Below are 19,083 nucleotides of genomic sequence, written 5' to 3' on the forward strand. Positions count from 1 at the left end.
TTTGAACTGAACACTCGAATTATCCCTTTAAGGCAAACACATGCATAACTACAATAAATAGGAAATTCAATATATGATTATATAACAAAAAATGCTTGCACGCTATGACTGAACCAAAATGGTGATATGTCTATAATCTATATATTATAGACATATCAAAATTGAATGGATATATATTTATATTGAAATACACGTTGGACATGTAAAATATATGGGGAGAGATAATTCACTCCCTGATTCTCAATATATGTAAAAATTACTAAAATCTTGTGAAAATTTGTTTATATGTACATAAATGTTTATTTCATAATCTTTTGGTTCAATCATATTGTGGCCCGTTCTCGTGTAGCAAAATAATATCACCATAAGCCAAACGAATCAAAACAAACCGTACAAAAAGTGGACCCACACAACCCCCTGTATAGAACATAAAAGCAGAACGAGCAATAATCACACTCAATATGCACCGAAATAAATAAACTCTCTATAAAACAACAGCAGACACGCGACGCCGCGGTTTGACTTTGGAAAAAAAAGCACAGAGTCGATGACCTAAAAATCTGGTGAGAACAAAACACAGTAGGAATCTCACTCAGAGTCGAAGACCGTCGGCTTCTCCTGATGACTAGGAACGTCGAAGTCGTCACAGACTCTTTTGGTGTATAGAGTAATATGGGGCCAAAAGCTCGACGTTAGTGGAATTATCAATATTTCCAGATATATTATAACGGTTGAAAAGTAATGAATACCACAAGTGAACCCTCAAAATGTTGGCTACAATTTTGCTGGAAAAACATGTGTCGAAATATTTACCCATTTTAAGAGCAATCGAATAGCATTTCATTTTTATTTTGATTACAATTTCCACGTCTATTATCAACAAATTGTCATAACTGTTTCATATCTCAATCAATTTCTATAATATTTGGAGTAAAAGTCTCTTACTTAACTAGCATTCGAACTACCATGACATTTCTCGCATAACCTGTGGCCCTAAAAGCCATTGGTAACCGAGTGTGTAGCTTGTTGTTACCGAGCAAACAATCAATCAATGCGAAAATGACAACTTTGACAAAGAAAGCTCTCAGTTAATAACTGTGGAAGTGCTCATAAGAAAACTGAGCTGAGAAGCAGGCTCTGTCTCAGTGAGGACGTTAATGCCAAGAAGAAGAAGGAGAAGACGATGAAGAAAAGATCGTACTTTATCACCCAGTAGTTATAGTTTTCATCCTGGGCCATTCATTTGCTTAGAAACAAGGATCTACACACTCAATTGCCAACATTAGTGTTGAATTGAACCAGAAATCTTAAAAAGACACTTTTGTCCCACTTAACTCTGCACATATTTATGACTCCGCCACTACCCACCGAGAAGCGATAAGTAGACGGAATACGCCACCGAATCGCTGAAAAGTACAAAAGTCTCAAGGCTACTTGTCGCGTCTGACTACCGAGGGCAATTAGAATAGAGTAAGCGTGGTGAAACACATCGAAGCGAAAACATGAATGGAAGGAATATAGCATGTTGATTCTTGAGACGCAGATATCTTCCATCGGAAATGGTTAGCTCGAAGATACGTGCGTTCGACACTCAAGGCCTTCTAAACGATGTATTGTCAACAACGACGAGGGGGGTCTTCACGAGGGGAAAACATGGGAGATTTTGGAATTAGGTCATGCATGTTACGCAGTTTCTAACACATGGCCGATTCGCAGGTGTGTGAGTGTGTGCGTGAAAAATTAGACGAGCCCTTCGCGCCTAATCGAGGCAACCACTTGGGAGGGCTAATGGTTTTGAATGGAAACAGGTTTAGGGAAGAAAGGTCTTTCCGCAATGCGTAGTTACGGACCTGCGCGCACGGTTGAGGAAAGGTGTGTTTTTGAGCTGACCGAATTAGGATGCCTATTTCAACAGTTCTCGAAAACTTATTCATATAAACTCAAGTCAAAAAAGTATACAAACTTACTTTATCGATCCTACGTTTTTCGCAGAGGAAATTCTACAGGTTTTGCTCTGAACCAACTCGATTTTTCACTTTTAGAAGGTTTAATTTTCGAATTTACAAAACGACGAAAGTAAGATTTTCAACGTTCGCAACCTAACCACTACTTTCGCCGCCCCGCTGTATGGAGAGACAAAGTGACTTAACCACGAATCAAAACAAAACACTACTTGAGTCGATTTTACACTGGTAGAAAAACATCGCAAGTAACTGAATAAATCGGTTTATCATTTTGTCATAAAATTCTTGTGTGAAATAATAGGAACTCTATAGTTTTTGAACGCGAGCTCATTTAATGCAAAATTTAAGCAATGTACACGTCGAAAAAATGTTAAAAAAGTGATTCGTTTTAAAACAGTTTTAGAAGACAGATTGTGATTCTTCTGAATTAATTTTCTCAAAACCGTATGGAAGTTACTTACGTCGATTTGAAAAAGTAATCGAGAGTTTATTTGAGAAATGTAACTCGTATGTTAGGGTCCTTCCTTAGCCGAGTGGTTAGAGCCCGCGGCTACAAAGCAAAGCCATGCTGAAGGTGTCTGGGTTCGAATTCCGGTCGGTCCAGGATGGAAATTTCCTTGACCTCCCTGAGCATAGAGTATCTTCGTACCTGCCAAACGATATACACATGCAAAATGGTCAATTGGCAAAGAAAGCTCTCAGTTAATAACTGTGGAAGTGATCATTAGAACACTAAGCTGAGAAGCAGGCTTTGCCCCAGTTGGGACGTAACGCCAGAAAGAAGAAGAAGACCAAAATGTTCGGGACCGTACCCCTCAGGTAAATACCATTTCTCACCTTGTTTTTGTAGCCTATCTTACTCAGGTTTTTTCTCAGCTGTCTGATGGTGAAGTTTTTTAAAACGAGCGGTGCGCTAATGGTGCAAAAACGGAATTTCTAACAAAATTCAAAACGACCGCCATAATTTTTTTAGCATCATATGAAAACTATATCCTTCCTTTATATGATGACGCTAAGTTTGCTATGTGTTTAAAGGGCCTGGTTGCAGCGGGAATTGCTCATATCAGACATTCCACCATTATTTTATTCAGGAATTCCGCCACAGATTCTTACACAAATTTCTCAAGAAAGTCTTTAGTGTTCCAGGAGTTGACGAAGTGATTTTTTCTTCGATAGCGCTAGGATTTTATCTGAGATTTCTTCAGTGTTGATTGCACTTCACCCTTCTTTCCATTTTGAAATTCCCGCTTTTTTCCCGGTATAGCCGCCAAAATTTTCCCGGTTATTGATTTAGCTAATTGAAGATATTTCAACTCGATTTCTTATCTTTTGATTTTTTTCTTCATGAAAATAAAGAGTTTTCCAAAGCAAACAACACATTTAGAATGAAATAAAAATCTGTGATATATGATTCAACAGATTTTTCTGTGGAACAACAGTGGATTCAACATAACTGTCAGAAACTCTCTGAAAATTCGGTTAAAGCTAAAATTTTACAAAAGTCTGTTAAAAATTAACATGAAGCTTTGTGAAAATCAATCAAATTGACCGGTGTTCTTATGATTGCGAACTTCGCCATTTATATAAATGTACTGGACTTCAAAAACAAGATGAAACGCTAGGTATTTTTATAATTATACATTATTACAATTCCGATGATTACTATTCCGTGTCAAAAAAAAAAAAGATAAAATTTCAAATACTTTTCGTTGTTGAGTGCTTTCATTTCAATCATTACATGTCTAATTTTGTTCTTGCTATTCAGAAGAAGAAATCACCAGAAATTCGTAAAATGTCCCCGAACTAATCAATACTTTTGACAGCTGAACTTTTTGCAGCTTCGATCGGTGAAATAAAACATCAATATTCGGTGAAATCGCACAGAAATTTGTGACTTATTCTAAGTGTGAAGTTTAAGGTAAAAATTAAACAAAGTCACACATGTAGAAGCATGTATCTCTACCTTATTTATTTTATTTTTTGTCGTTTTTTTTTCTGAAGAATGAAATATTAGATACTTTTAAATATAATTGATTGTGAGAAAAAAATAATTTATTGAGCCTTGATTCAAAACATCGAGTCAAAAAAGTTAGAAAAAAGGGTAAAAATGGTATTCTTGAGCCAAGAACCTTGACAGTAGTGGAAAGATTTGAAACATATTTCGAAACATGGTTAGCGATGTTCTAAGAAAAGTGGAACATTTTTAAGACCCATAGTGTAAAAAGTAGAAATTAAATCATTAAAAAAATGTAAGCAGTCCACCGTTATTCAAACATAACGATTTTCTACAACTTCTGTTTTGTAGATTTGTAGCTTCAAAATGTTCGTTCAACACTGTGTTCCCGGTGGTCATCTCAAATTCCGTCTTTTTCCCGGTTCGGTGGCCACCCTGTGGGAGGCATTTTTTAAAACAATTTCTTTAGAAATCTCTTAAAAACTTCTGTAGTAATTCCTGATGTAAGCTAGAAATGATCTCTGAAAAAAACTTTTTCATTTCTGAAGAGTTCTATATAATTGTAGATGGATTTTCTAGATAAATTGCTAAGATCGAATTGATATTATCTAGATAAATTGCTAAGATCAAATATTGCAAATCGAATCCCTGGATGATATCCTGTAGGATTTTTTAAAAGAATTTCCAGAAACAAATCAAACGCAGTCCCAAAAGAAATTTGTATAGAAGTGATATCGAAATAAATGCCGGTATAAAACCTTAAATGAAATTTGGGAGAATACTTAAAGATTTTATTACAAAGGATACTCGGGAAATGTTTGGAAGAACTGTAAGAGAAATTTGCGATGTGATGTTTGAGAAATTCCTAGACAAAAAGAGGAACTTAATGACGAAGTTTGAATTTATTGAAGAATTCCTTGAAAATATAGATTTTCAGGAATAATCCCTAGAGATATTTTAAAGCAATTTCTGAGACAAACCGTTGATGAATTTGTTAAGGAATCCATATGAATGACTGGAAAAAAAACACACAAAAATGTGTAGGAACTTCTAGAAGAATTCTTGAAAGATTTCCTAGAAAATCCCTGAACGAAATTCTTCAAAAAACTTTAGAATGAACCTTTGAACTGAAGAAGTATTTGGAAAATCTCCCATAGTAGGTAACTATTTGAGAAATCGGTGGAAGAATTGTCGGAAATATATCTGAAGGAAATCCTCAAATAGTATGTGGGGAAAATTTCAGCGTAATTATTGTGAAAATTATTGGAGGTAATTGCGTTAGATTCCCTGGAGCAAATTCTGGATAATAAAGGAAGTACAATGACCCCACAGTAATGGACCAACTAGTGTCGAATCCAACCTATTGAATGCAATAACACAACATAGAAAACATAAAATATTAATATAAAAGCACGAATCGTATCGTTTCAAATTGGAATTTCAATTAGTAAACATTGTTTGTGTGGTTTACGCAGATTTGCATAAAAAAAATCTGTCATAACACTGTTATGGATCAATTTTCATATGATGGATCAAATTGTGACATATTACGGATCGGTGTGCAATATCAGGACATTTTCAATTCAATGCATTTTGTATTGCAGTGATTTGGCGAAAGTTAACAATGCGTCATAGCTTATTAGAAAGAATAGAAAAGTTGGGCTGGAAACAAGGGTAAAACATCCTTTTTTGAACAGTACGTAAAGGCATTTGGCATCAAAAAATAATACCAGGAAGCGCTTTCCAGATAGCTCACATTTTTGAAAAATCTCGCTTAAACCTTTAAACGATAATAATTATCATTGTTTTCAAGCATATTTGATTTTTCAATAAGTTGCTGCTCTGAGTTTTTGGAGATTTTTGTTTTGCTAATTGTAATAGATTTACATATTGCCGAGTAGGCCATGCGATTGAAACAAAAATTTATTATTATTCAAGTTGTCCATTCAACAAGTACCCACATTAGCGACGAGCAAGAACCCACGGTGAAGAAAAACTTCATTGGAATCCAAATAGGAACGGATCTCAAGTTGAATCTCAACTCATCTTTAAGGGTACCTTTAAAATACTTGTATTTCCGACGGGTAACAACCGATCGGATCAGGAAAACGAATGAGGGAAAACGAAAAATCTCGCCCAGTGTTATGAAAAACTCAATTTCTCACAACTCACGCTTGAGATTTTTCATGCGTGAGTTGTCAATCATGCAACTCAGCAGTCAAAAAATCATGGATGAGTTAGCTCACCTTTTTAACTCATTGTCTCGTATTTCCACAGTTTACTCACACACGGCAATAATTTGTTGTTAGTCTGGTAAAATTATGTTAATCCTTTCTAACGCAAACAACAACATTCGGGTTTCACGAGTTTTTGCCGGGTTTTGCGAATGAATCATTTTTTACGGTTTGAGTTGATTGAGTTGATTTTGCGTCAAAATCTCAAGCGTGAGATTTGCGAAGCAGATCTCTAATGAGTTTGCTCTCACGGGAGAGCGTATTAATTGAGATTTTGAGAGTGAGTCTATCAACACTGATCTCGCCTAAAATAAGGAGACGCCTTAACGGCGGATGAAAATCCAGTCTGAGAAGGCAAGTTGTCTCACCGGGCTGGAAAAGCAAAACCACACGCAGAGAATTAACAGCTATTTAAAATAATAAATATTAGTATTGTTTTCAATAAACCTTTTCAATTTGTTGCAATTTTAAAAATGCGTTAAAACAACAATGATTTTTATCAGAACAAAACATAAATATTGTTGAATCAATCCTAACAATAATTTTGTTGAAACAATAAAAGATAAACTTTACATCAAATGGAATTTTATTTGCTTCAATTTCTTTCATTGTTGGTTCAATTAATCATGCGCGTAACATAAAAACTGGCCCGCCATTTTGGTTTTGATTGGAAACGGCGAGAATGTGGATATTACTAGTGCGTTGAATTAGACCAAAGTGGGCACGTCTTGCAAATTGACGTTTAAGGAGTTCAGGTCATCGATGTTTCATCACAGTTTCGGAGTATTCATAAACTATAATCTAAGCAATTTATGATAAGTTTGACACTAAAGAATTTTCAATTATTGCAGTCAACTCTTACACGAGCTGATGATTTGATCCTTTTACTTTGTCGCGGAGCGGATAAAGCTCATCTTCCAGTCAAACGGATTATGGAGCAAGTTTCATATAGAGCGGTTCCACAGAAAATGACGACTTTTTTCTCAAATTTCATTTTTATATTTTTTGATTTGGATGAAATTTTGCACATGCTTTCTTTATGCCCAAAAATGCCTTTTTGCATCATCGGCTCGCTATTTTGACTCTAGCCTTACTTTTGAGAAGGGCCTAAGAAAAATATCCTTAATAATTTTCAAATAATTATAACTTAGAAACGGTTTGTCCGATCAGTTTGGTGCCTTCCGCAAAGTTTTAGGTTATTGTTGGGACTATCTGGAAAAAATATACACTGTAAAAAATATGTTGTAATTTTTTATATATCGAAAATAAAGCTTAAAAATCAATTTTCTCAAAAATCGTATTTTTGTTTTTTTTATTTTTTTATGTTGAAAATGGTCATAATAAACTTTTCAAATGTTTCGGTAGCAATTAGCAAAATTTTCTCATATACCTTTTTTGTTGAAAATTTTGCGTACTTTCATAAAATCGGGTCGAAAAGCATTCAAAAAGTTTATTTAGACCATATTGAAGAATCAACCTTTTTTTTAAAAAATCATAACTTTTTTGTCCATGATTTCTCCATCTTGACCCACTGTGCAAAAGACTTCATTTTTTGTCTACTTTAACATATAAAAAAATAAAAAAAAATCAAAAATACGATTTTTGAGAAAATTGATTCTTAGGGGTCTATTTTGTAAATCGAACAGATTCATGTGACTCGTCTGTAACCACTGTCGATCAAAGTAAGCATGTCTATTACAGATGTCACCCGTCGATTCCCATAGTAATTCAGTCACATAGAGTGACAACTGTCGAGAAACTCGAGTGACAGAGCCGTGTCGAGTGAATTTTTTGGTCGACAGTGACTCCAGTCGAGTCATTTTGATCGACTCGAGTTATAAAATAGACCCCTTAAGCTTTATTTTCGATATATAAAAAATTACAACATTTTTTTTACAGAGTATATTTTTTTTTCAGATAGTCCCAACAATAACCTAAAACTTTGCGGAAGGCACCAAACTGATCGGACAAACCGTTTCTAAGTTATAATTATTTGAAAATTATTAAGGATTTTTTTTCTTATGCCCTTCTCAAAAGTAAGGCTAGAGTCAAAATAGCGAGCCGATGATGCAAAAAGGCATTTTTGGGCATAAAGAAAGCATGTGCAAAATTTCATCCGAATCAAAAAATACTAAAGTAAACCGACATTCGAATTCAAATGGAACCGCTCTATACTAACGTAAAATGAAAATGAAGTAGGCTTTTAAATGTGATTATCGTAATTTAGTTCATAAAAAGGAAAAAAAGAGGTTTCAGGGGACTGGGACCAATAAAAATGAGTTTTTATTTCAAACAATTACATTGTCATATGAAAAAATATTGTTATTTGTTTTAAAAACGATGGGTTTTAATTTAATGCAAAAAATATGTTGTTTCAAAAGAAAAAAAAAAGTTGCATTAAAAATTAATTTTGTTACACCACAATAAACCTAGCTGTCAAATTCAACAATAAACATTTGTAAACCAAATGACGAGTTGTTATTAAAACAATGAAAGGCAATTATAAGCCGGCAAATAATACAGGTATATTGTTGTAATGATACAGAATATATTTGATTTTAAAATTGTTTTCTTTGCGTGCATTTATCCTCATTGAAGGGAGACAACTTGACATAAATGATAATCCAATAGAAAGAAGGTAAACAGGAGGGAAAAGACCTTAGTACCAGGTGAAAGAATTCAGAATGATATCTGAACAGATGTTTTTTCTCATAATGGTGACAGATTTAAATACCCGAAGATGTTCAGCAAATACCTACAGGTAAATAAGGAATGGGAAATCTTAGTGACGAAATTGCATTCAGCTGGAATAGCAAGTGAAACTCATTCAAAAAATTGAGGTATGATCGACATAATAACTTGAGAAATACTCGTGAAAGGAAGTAGTCAAAACAATTGATACCAATCAGAACAGCATTTATCGTTTATGAAAAGGAGATGTGGTAGATGTACACATTTCAATTTTCAACATAATATTACAGCGTCAAATCTATTTGTTTGATTGAAATAAGCATTTAGATCATAATTTAGGCCTAAAATGATTGTAGGACACATATCCGATACCGAAAATTTTTGAATGGAATCGAGTTCTGACAGATATATATGGTCGCTGGAATCGAGTTAGAGAACACAAAATCAGTGCAAATGCGATCCAAGGGACCGTCGAGGTAGCCATGAAAACCATCTTTTACTATGGTTCTCTAACTCGATATCGAGATACCAAACATCGAGTAAGGGAGAGTTGACTGTAGTATGACTTGAAAAATATATGTTTTTCGTCAACGTTTATGTTTTGAGCGAGTTATCCGATGTTGAACGCCAAAGCGATCCATATCTGGGTGATCAAGCCTATATATCAAGGTAAATTCAAGACTAACAATTCAAAAGGCCTCATCTCCAAAAAGTAAACAATGAGAAAAATGCAATCTTGTTTTGTCAAACAATAAATCAAATTTAATTTATGAATTTAAGCATTTTATGTTATTTTATCGTCCAGAAAGTCGATGGATAAACTGATTTATAGCTATGAATATTCATTACTATCATTTTAGCAAAAAATCCTGCTAAAAAAACGAGTCAAAGGAAATGAGGCTTTTTTTTCACCAAAAGCTATGCAGCCCTTTTCATTTGTGCCCATAGACGCCGGCCGACGCTGATGAGGCCTGTGAGTTGACGCCTTTGTTTACTCTAAAATGTGTTGAGGCCTTCTAGTTGTGGCTTGTTTTTTCATCATCTTCAGATGTGGCCTTTTGAAAATCATTCAATATTCATGATAAAATACGATAATTGAAGTGTAGAATAGTGTTACGTGGTAAAGCAAGGTACATGGGATCTCTGCAGCAAGAGGAGATTCGTGCGGTCGATTAAGTATGTGATTTATTCAATCATCGTCATCGATAAACATAATGGATGTGCTAAGCGTGAGTGTCGTCGAGCAATTACATGGAAATATTTGTTCAATTGAAGTAATATTTCAATTGAACGTTATGTTTCATGTAATGGTAACGAAATCGTGTTGTTATCAATAAGTCGTGAAGTACAGACATGCTGACACAGGTATTATTAGGTAGTATGATACAAAATACATCACTCCACAGGAACCCGACGAAAAATTTGATTATGTTCGCTGTTGAGACTATCGCTGTGTAAAATAATACATGGAGCGGAGCGGCTGAAGTATAACTTGCATCTGCTTAGTAAATTTGAAACATTTTTTCGTAATTTTAGTTGCAATTTTGATGTTTGTGTAATAGGCCTCAATTCGGTTTCAAGTAAATATAGAAATGGGGCCTTTTTGGGAAAAGGCCGCATTTGCGATTAATATCCTAATTATCGGGAAATGAGATGAGGCCTTTTAGAAAAATGATATTTTTTCAACTTTCATGCATATTTTTGCATGACTATTGTATGATACAGTAAGAATAGGCTCTTATACACTTAAATCAGCTGAAACCCGATTTGTTTACATTTTGGACTTGAGGCCTTTTCAATTGTTGGTCTTGAATTGTCTCCTATTCAATGCAATGGTTAGAAGTTGGTTCCTGGTGGAAGAATAACTCTTCGATCAATGAACATAACAGATGCATATGGGTATAAAATATGATGTGCTTTTACCTATCGTTGGTTGAAATAAAAGTACAATATTTTGACTACCCTGTTTCCAGCTTTCAAAGCAGGAACAAGAAGCATTCTAATGAAGCTTTCAAGGGAAATGAATCATTCTTTGTAACGAGCCAATTTCAAGCTGCCCTTTTTGACGCCGATGATTCATTGAAAAGGTTTAGTTGCAAAATGAATAGCTGGCCAGTAATGGAACTAAACAGCGATCAGATGCGCACGAAAACTAGCCATGCAAACGTTTACAGTTATGCGATGGAGCGTTCCTTCTCCACTATCGTATTCCAAAAGAAGAAACAAACACCATTCGATAGCAGAGGTCATTGCTCTGACGAAATCTACCGGATTTGCGTTTCGTCTCCCCGAATCATTCCAGCGTTGGAGAACATTGCATCTTCACGTTATTCCATTTCCGCACATGAACAGCAGGTGCTACGCAGTCAACCACCCATCATTTCGAGAAGACCCACCTCGTCTGATGTCGCCTGAACGCATATACATAATGGTAAACCCTACAACGTCCTCTTCTTCCATGTTCCATCCGCACGATGTTTCCGATTCTCGGATGGCCAGCAACAGAGCACCACCAACATAATGCGAGCTCTGTCTGCATCTCCGTATGTAGTTGTGAGCAACGAGCGACACAAAAGGCAATAATTTCCCAGCACTGAGAAGGGGGTACAATTTCATATCACTTTACAGATGGATCCGCTGTTTAGAACTGAAGTGAACCAATAAAACTTCTATCCATTGTTTTCAATCCACTGTTTGCAAACAGTTGTATTCCTCTTATCAGTCTCCAAAGCCGCAGAAAATGATGATTAAAATTGGTGGTTTTCCTTTTTTTTCTGGAGCATGATGATTAGCAAAGACACACACCCACACACGGAAACTACCTACTATTCACAAACACAAACATTCTGATCACCAAGTATATTTTTCGAGGGAGGTGTTGATTAGTACACATTGCCAAGGTGTCAAAGAACGTGCAGAAACATCTGGTTTTCCATTACTCCATCGGTCCGGAAGCATCAATCTTCCCAATTCCATCGCCAAGTGATACATAATTCGCATGCTCTTCTGTATAAAAACGTTTTTTATTCCATAAAGTGGTGACACTTTTCATTGTTGATGAGGTTTATTTTCATTCTGGCGAGGGCCTCATCTCACACGCACACCGACACAAAGTTCTTCGTCCGTACACAGGAAAAGCCCCCCATCACACCAACACACACGCACAAAAACGTCCAGAGAAGCACCAAACAGAGCAGCAGGCCAGGAAAATTACACACATGGGGGAAGAAGAAATATTTACACAGCGAGAGAGACGAGAGGGAGGAAGGAAGGTCCCCTCGTCAACACTTTTTTCTTCTCTTGTGAATTGCACTTTTTTCAAACGTCCGGAAACGGTACTTACGCTGTCCTACGGGGTACATTTTCACGCTTAAATCACACCCGGAACGGTCCGCTAACGATCTGAGGCACTCGGGGAAACGGAAGCGAACTAATTACGGCCGAATTTTTGCACTTTTCGTCGTCGCGCTAAACACGCACGTCTGCTGAACTCGTCGCGAAACTCTCGTATGATGGCGAGTGAGACAAGTTTTCTTCATCGCCCCCAACGTTTCGCTACCAGCAGCCTGGGTAGGCGTTATGTTTTAGACGAGTTCAACTTGTACGCAAGTTTAGGTACCGAAAAACCGCTGCAAGTAAACTTGCACGGTTGCGGTTTACCGTTTTGTTTCATATTACGGACGCTCCAAAATGGATGCGCTCATGGAAGAGAATACACTGAGATGAAATCTTCATTATTTTGTATGTGCGAAAAACAGATCAGATGGGTTCGAAGGCCTAAAATTTTAGTTTATGTGCAACATTTAATTTTCATTAGATTACAATAAAATTAAATGTAATGACATATATTTCCCAATTCGCACTACAATACAAATGAAATGCATTCATGGTTCAATTACGTGAAATATGTTTTTGATTGCGGGTCAAACGCAATAGAAAACATAAAAAATACATGTTTGGAAGTGTCTAGAAGAATTTGCTTATGGACTCTTAATCTAAACGTATGGTAAATAACGTAATACAGTATAACGTACTTCATGTAGTTTAATCAAAAATATCTGTTTCTCAGCAGGACGTGAATATAGCGAGGGATTTAGCACACCAGTGAACATAGCAGCGAAGTCAGAATGCAACAGCAAACCTGGAGACGAGGCTGAAAATGCCACTGATTCCTCAGCTCGTTACTCCCATCCCATCAGCATCAGAAAAATTAATCGCACTTAAGGTGCACGGAGAAATCAGACTACCCAAAAAATAAATTCTTTTTACTCAAATTTGGGTAAACTGCATTTAGTTTTTACCCACGGTTGGGTTGTTTTGCCTCTCTCGCAACAGCAATATTGTCAAAAACAGAGAGAGACGCACCGACCCAACGTCGAAGTTCAATGGAATAAGCCAAATTTGGGTTCTTTCGAGTTTACCTAACGTTAAGTTGTTTTAACCCATCACGGAGACTTCGAAAGCTACCGCTGGGTAGATTTTTTTTGCACTGAGTTGTTTGTTTTGCCGCTGTCAAATGGAAACAACCTAATGATAGGTATATATCAGTTAATCCAAATTTGGCTTATCCCACGGAAGAGCCGAATTGCGTCAAAAGAAGTCAAAGTTGGGTTGATTTGCGGCTCCGTGATGCAAGAAAAAATGAAGCAAATGTCAAAAATGAAAAAGCAGTTTCCGCCCTTGAAATCAACAAATCGGAAAAAATAAAAACACACAGCCTTTTTATTTTGAAAATTAGACAGCTGCGTGTTTTTATTTTTTTTTCGATATGTCGATTTTAACGGAGAAAACTGCTTTTTCACTTTTGACATTTGCTCCATTTTTACTCGGGCCTTAATCAACTAATCATGTACAGTTAAACCTCCATGAGTCGATATTGAAGGGACCATCGACTCATGGAAATATCGAGCAATGGAACAGAAATCCTTTGGAAAGCTGCTTCTAGGGACCATTATAGTAACCATGATATTTTGTTTTCACTATGGTTCCATGAGTCGACATCGAGTCATGGAACATCGACTCATGGAGGTATCACTGTATATGATACATAAATATTATTCAACATTATACAAACAGTTTAGACGTTAAACTTACCTTTTGGCTGTTTTTTTTTTTTTTTTTCGATGATGGGAATAGTAAACAAAACAAAAAATAATCTAAAAGCGCGCCATTTGTTTACCATTTGTTGCCAAACATAAAATTTAAAAGTAGACTAATATAAATTGAATTGGATCCAACCTTGTTTGGGAAGTGCGTCGCACATAAAAAATAAAGGTTACATAATTTCGGGTTTTATCTGCATCATTGTTAAAATTTATGTGCAAAGCTTGCTTGCAAAAAATATGTTTGCTGCACATCAAATATAATGGAGATTTCATCTCAGTGTAATCATTATAATTATTTATATTATTCACGAAATTTCTTGGCAATAAACAACTTCAGGAAATCTCGCATAAATTGTGATCTCGATATAAAAGCTATTGATGTGTAGCTCGTTGTTTTTAAGCAAATGAATGGACCAAAATATATCTATCGCCACTGGGAGATTGAGAATCTTTATTGTAGCATTTTTAAGTAACGTGTAAATCCATTCGTTTGCGCAGTAACAACAAGCTGCACATTTGGTTACTTTAAGGCGCGATCATAAATTGAGCGAGAAACTTTCTACAGCAGCTCTCATTTGAATTACCTTTTTTCTTTGCTGTGAACTAAACCTATGAAAAAAAAGTAATCATCTATCTAAATGCGTAAAATTTCATATTTCTGAGTTTGAGTTTAGTTGAAACATCGGCAATGAATCATTGAAATTATATTTTTTTTCGCCATTCACCGCATAAACAATACAACGATTCTGGATGAAATGGATGTCAAAATGTTGGTGATTTACCAGCTTTTAAAATAATTATATAATTTTAATACAGATAAATTTCCAAGAGTCAATTTTGAAGGGATTTATAGAAATTATGGATTTGTAACGTCATTTGTAACGAGTCATGCAACAGAAACTTTAAGAAAACGGTTTAACACGGTTATCATAGTAGCCATGAAATTCAATTTTAGTGCGGGGTTCCTTGAGATGTTATCGAGTAACAGAACATCAACCGATGGAGGTTTGGTGATAATTCAAATGTCCATCGTTTATCTGGATTTCTGGAACTCCCCTCCCCCTCTGTCATGCATGTTTTTTTCAATACTTAATACACGCACTGTCACACTTTCGTATAATACCGCTCATCTTCCCCTAAATATTAGACGTCATTTTTAACGATCCCTTAACTGTTTAGTGTAGATGGAAACTGGTATATTTATGTTTTGTTCTATCAATACAAACGATATAGCGAGCCATGACAAATTGGATCAAGTGTCAGTTAGTTATTATCACATACAAACAGACGTAACACTTAGAACAAATCGCGATCAAAATCATAGTCACGAGGACACGACGCCCAATCCTAAAATCGGTGTGTTTGGCCGACGGGCCAACAGATGGCGTTAGTGTGTAAACGTCAAACGCGAACAAAAACGATGCGAGCGCTGTGGGTGGCGGATTTGCCACCTACCATATTTTTGAATCAACCGTTAAAAAGGTGGTCGATGGACAATGATGAGAGTGTGACGTCTGTTTGTCTGTGTTATTATCATCATGGCTCAGAGTAAGTAATTTTTAAGTATTAATGAATGTGTTATTTATGGTACAAAAAATCAAATTATAGTGCATAGAACTGTGGGTCGCATCTCCCTGGGGGATCGTGCAACAGTCTCTGGTGGATCGCAAGAAAATCTCATTCTGAATTTGACTTCTAGGATTTGTCCATTACACATTATTTTCAATCATTCTTTCAGAGATATCTGATGTTACATCAGTCAGATTAGACCAAATTTTGTGCATTTCATCAAGCAAAAATTTCAGAGATTTATTCGATGAACTTGATCAAAACAGTTTCAGCTTATTTTTATTGGTAATTTGCAACATTTTTGCTAATATTTTCAGTTAGGTTTTCATAGTGGTCGTTCACAACCTAACCAGCGGGAATTTCATCCGGCATTTTCTGTATCATCACCTCATAAATTTTATCTCCGACCAGTAGCAACTCCATTCCGAAATTCCAACTCACCCAGTTGAAGTTGTTCAGACGCTCGAGTTGAATTTTTGCTTCCGCCATTCTGCCCACATAGAAATTTACCATTATCAAAACAGTTTCAACAGCAATACGGACGACCAGGGTACGGTTATCGTAATCAATACGGTACTCAAACGGTTCATCAACTATGGTAAAACCAAAGACAAAATAAAGACCTCCATGTCCCTTGTAGTTGCCCAAAATTTTATGGCATATAAGGTAATAGAGCAAAATATAGTGAAGTGTCTATTTTACTTGCGGAATAATTAAGCGGCACTTAAAGCGGTACAGAAAAGTGACAGCTCCATTTGATTTGTACCAGGTCCGTCACACTCGGGCTCAGATTGAGTACCACTTGTAGCACTGCATTTGGTCCCTCGGTAGTGCAAAAGGTACCCAAGTTTGACAGATCGCAGTATACTTTTCACAGCTTTCTAGATTACCTTATGAGCCATAAAATTTTGGGCAACTGCAAGGGACATGGAGGTCTTTAATTTGTCTTTGTTTGCACGGTAGGCGTTACCGGCGTTATGAAATCAGCTCTACTTTCCAGCAGCAAACAGGTCAAGTCATTTCGGTAGCAGAATCAATACTTGACCGTTTCTTGTCCTATCCTTTTGCACAGTACTTATGATCAGCTTAACAGCCATAAAGGTGAACGGAAGATACCGGAGGCACCGTTTGGAGAATCAGATGCCCAACAGAAACGGATATTCATCAAACTAACGAATATGTATTGATAAATAGTGTTATATTTTGCTATGTTTTTTCTTTTTTAACATAAGTGATAAATTATCAATAAAACAATTTTTAATCCCATAAGATCGAAGAATATTTTATTTTTTATTATTGTTTTTGAGAATCAGCCTCAGTGCAACACTCAATTTTAAGTAGTTTTTATCCAATAGCTACTGTTTGCAAATCAGTTTAAACCACTCAAACCGAAGTGTTCTCGGAATAACTAAAAATTAAATACTTCTCAAATAAATCAATTTTGAATCATTCCACTTAGCTGTCAAGTTGAGTGAACACTCAGAAACACGGGTAGTCACAGGATGACTAAATTTTAGTAATTTATGACTATTTTATATCTGCCTCTCTTTCATTCTGCAGGGAATTCTACTCCCATTTGTCAATTCGCCTGGGTTGAAGCATCGCTAAGCTTCAACCCAGGCGAAATGACATTTAGTGTAGAAATTCACAGCAGAATGAAAGAGAGGCAGATAGAAAATAGTCATTAATGCATAAGCTTTAGTAATTATGTGACTATTTTTATTTCTGAGTAAAGAATACTAAATTGTGAGTTTCTTCACCTTTCCGTGTACCCACTATAGGCGATCAGGCGGCCAATAATCGAAAAAAATGTCTTATTCTGATAGGTTTTTCTTGTAGATCATTCCATAGCAAACACTTCTATTAAGATATTCCTGGAATATTAGGGCAAGATCTTTGATAGTTTCATTGATACAGTATGTCAAAGTTGGAGTTTTTAAGAAACTTTACACACCCCATACTTTTTTGTCCCAAGTTGTCTCAGGCTAAAATTTATTTCTAAGAGTACTTTGAAATGTCAACTAAAGGATCGTGAAGAATTTAGCTGCACAAATCCACACAATTTTAGGGCTTTTTGATTTTTTATATATTTTTAACCATTTTCTAATAAAAAACAGCTAAAAAAATCAGAGAACAATAGGGCGATATTCAAAACTGAAAAGGCAATAGATGGCTCTTTTTCAGTGGTAGAAATCCTAAAGCAAAGAAAGCACAATGGAAGATAAACTAAATACAAAGAGTTATCTATTCGCATTACGCTTGATTTCTAATCACTACTTTTTCGTTTATTAATTGCAAATAATTTACGTTTTTTTTCATTTTCCATACGTTTTGACAGCTCTCGACTACCATTCTTCCATGCGCTTGTGTTAGAAGTTAGAGAAGTTTGAGAATCCAGCGTAACGCGAACAGTGAGTGGAACATCAGTGTCGCCGTTTGGCGGCCAGTGGGAGAAGCTGAATGTTCGAAAGGTTGTTGTCTGTAGTTTTTGCTGCTGGCGCCAACTGTTAGCGATTATGAACGAAATAAACTGTCGTTACCCTCTTGGATATCGCCAAATCATGCATATCATCATTTGTATGTAAGTTCTAATATGTATAATGGTTTGCACACCGTTAATCGCCCAAATGGCTTATATGCAGCATTAGTAAACAAAACTCATTATTTTTCTATAGGCCCTATTCAAAAGTTAGTCTCGTAAACTTGTTTTTAAAAATAAAACATAAAATTCGTATCACAAAACTCATAAATACAACATAAATACGAGATGGGAGAAATATGTTTGACCGTCTGTCTGTATGGAAACCGCTCATAGTGGTACACTGAAACAAGAGTTTCGAACCACGATTGAGCTATGATGAACGCTTTTTATTTGCGTTTTGTTACCTCTCAATCCAACCATATGGATAGCCATGCGATAAGCGTTCGCGCTTGCTAATCGCTATATCCTCGGTTCGATTCTGGCATGCTGTAAGTTTATAACTATGATATAGTAATTTTTACTGTTCAAATGATGCCATGGTAAAGTTGAATGCACAAAGCACAAAATATTCGAAATAAATACAAATTAAGTCTGCAAAAATCAAGTGGCGTTGTGTATTTAATTTAACCCTCTGATACAGTGCGAATTCGCTCGTTGGGGGTCCGCTACATGGAATGACTCGATGGTTGGAAAAAAATCCAACTAAAAAGCACTCGAATGTCAGGACAAGATGTCAAACTAACTTTGACGTCTGACTACCGTCGCATTGATATCTCCATATATAGAACAAATGTGTATGTATATGTGCGTTTCGTGACGATTTGCGTTCCGGATGCGTTAGTTTGGAGCAATTTCACCAGCTGTCAGTCGTTCCAACTAACGGGTCGGATTCGTTAGATGGAAGGCAGTCGTGTTCCAACCAGCGAATCCCCGCTGTATAGTATTTTAAACCGCAACGCTGTTCTTAGTGTATCGCTTTAGTGCAATGAACAAAGTTGACTGTAATCGCATTCCGCGTTGATTTTTCGTACAGAGCACAATATAATAAGATCTGGCATCCCTGTTCCAAGCTCCATCTGTACCG

The 19,083-nt window shown here is 36.0% G+C and overlaps 1 protein-coding gene across 19 annotated transcripts in view; it reads right to left on the bottom strand.

Moving 5' to 3' along the window:
- Positions 1-19,083, bottom strand: part of LOC5566763 (protein argonaute-2) — a 178,714-nt gene that overhangs the window by 50,461 nt on the left and 109,170 nt on the right. For 8 of the 19 annotated variants that reach the window (XM_021849144.1, XM_021849143.1, XM_021849142.1 and 5 more), the window contains exon 1: positions 12,187-12,365. The exons of the other annotated variants lie outside the window; for them this stretch is intronic. In XM_021849144.1, the coding sequence (XP_021704836.1) occupies positions 12,187-12,205 (19 nt within the window). In that variant the 5' untranslated portion in view covers positions 12,206-12,365. Of the gene's footprint in view, positions 1-12,186; positions 12,366-19,083 lie in introns of those variants that run through there. 19 annotated transcript variants of the gene reach the window in all.

This window comes from Aedes aegypti, chromosome 3 (assembly GCF_002204515.2).
Source record: "Aedes aegypti strain LVP_AGWG chromosome 3, AaegL5.0 Primary Assembly, whole genome shotgun sequence".
Lineage (NCBI taxonomy): Eukaryota > Metazoa > Arthropoda > Insecta > Diptera > Culicidae > Aedes > Aedes aegypti.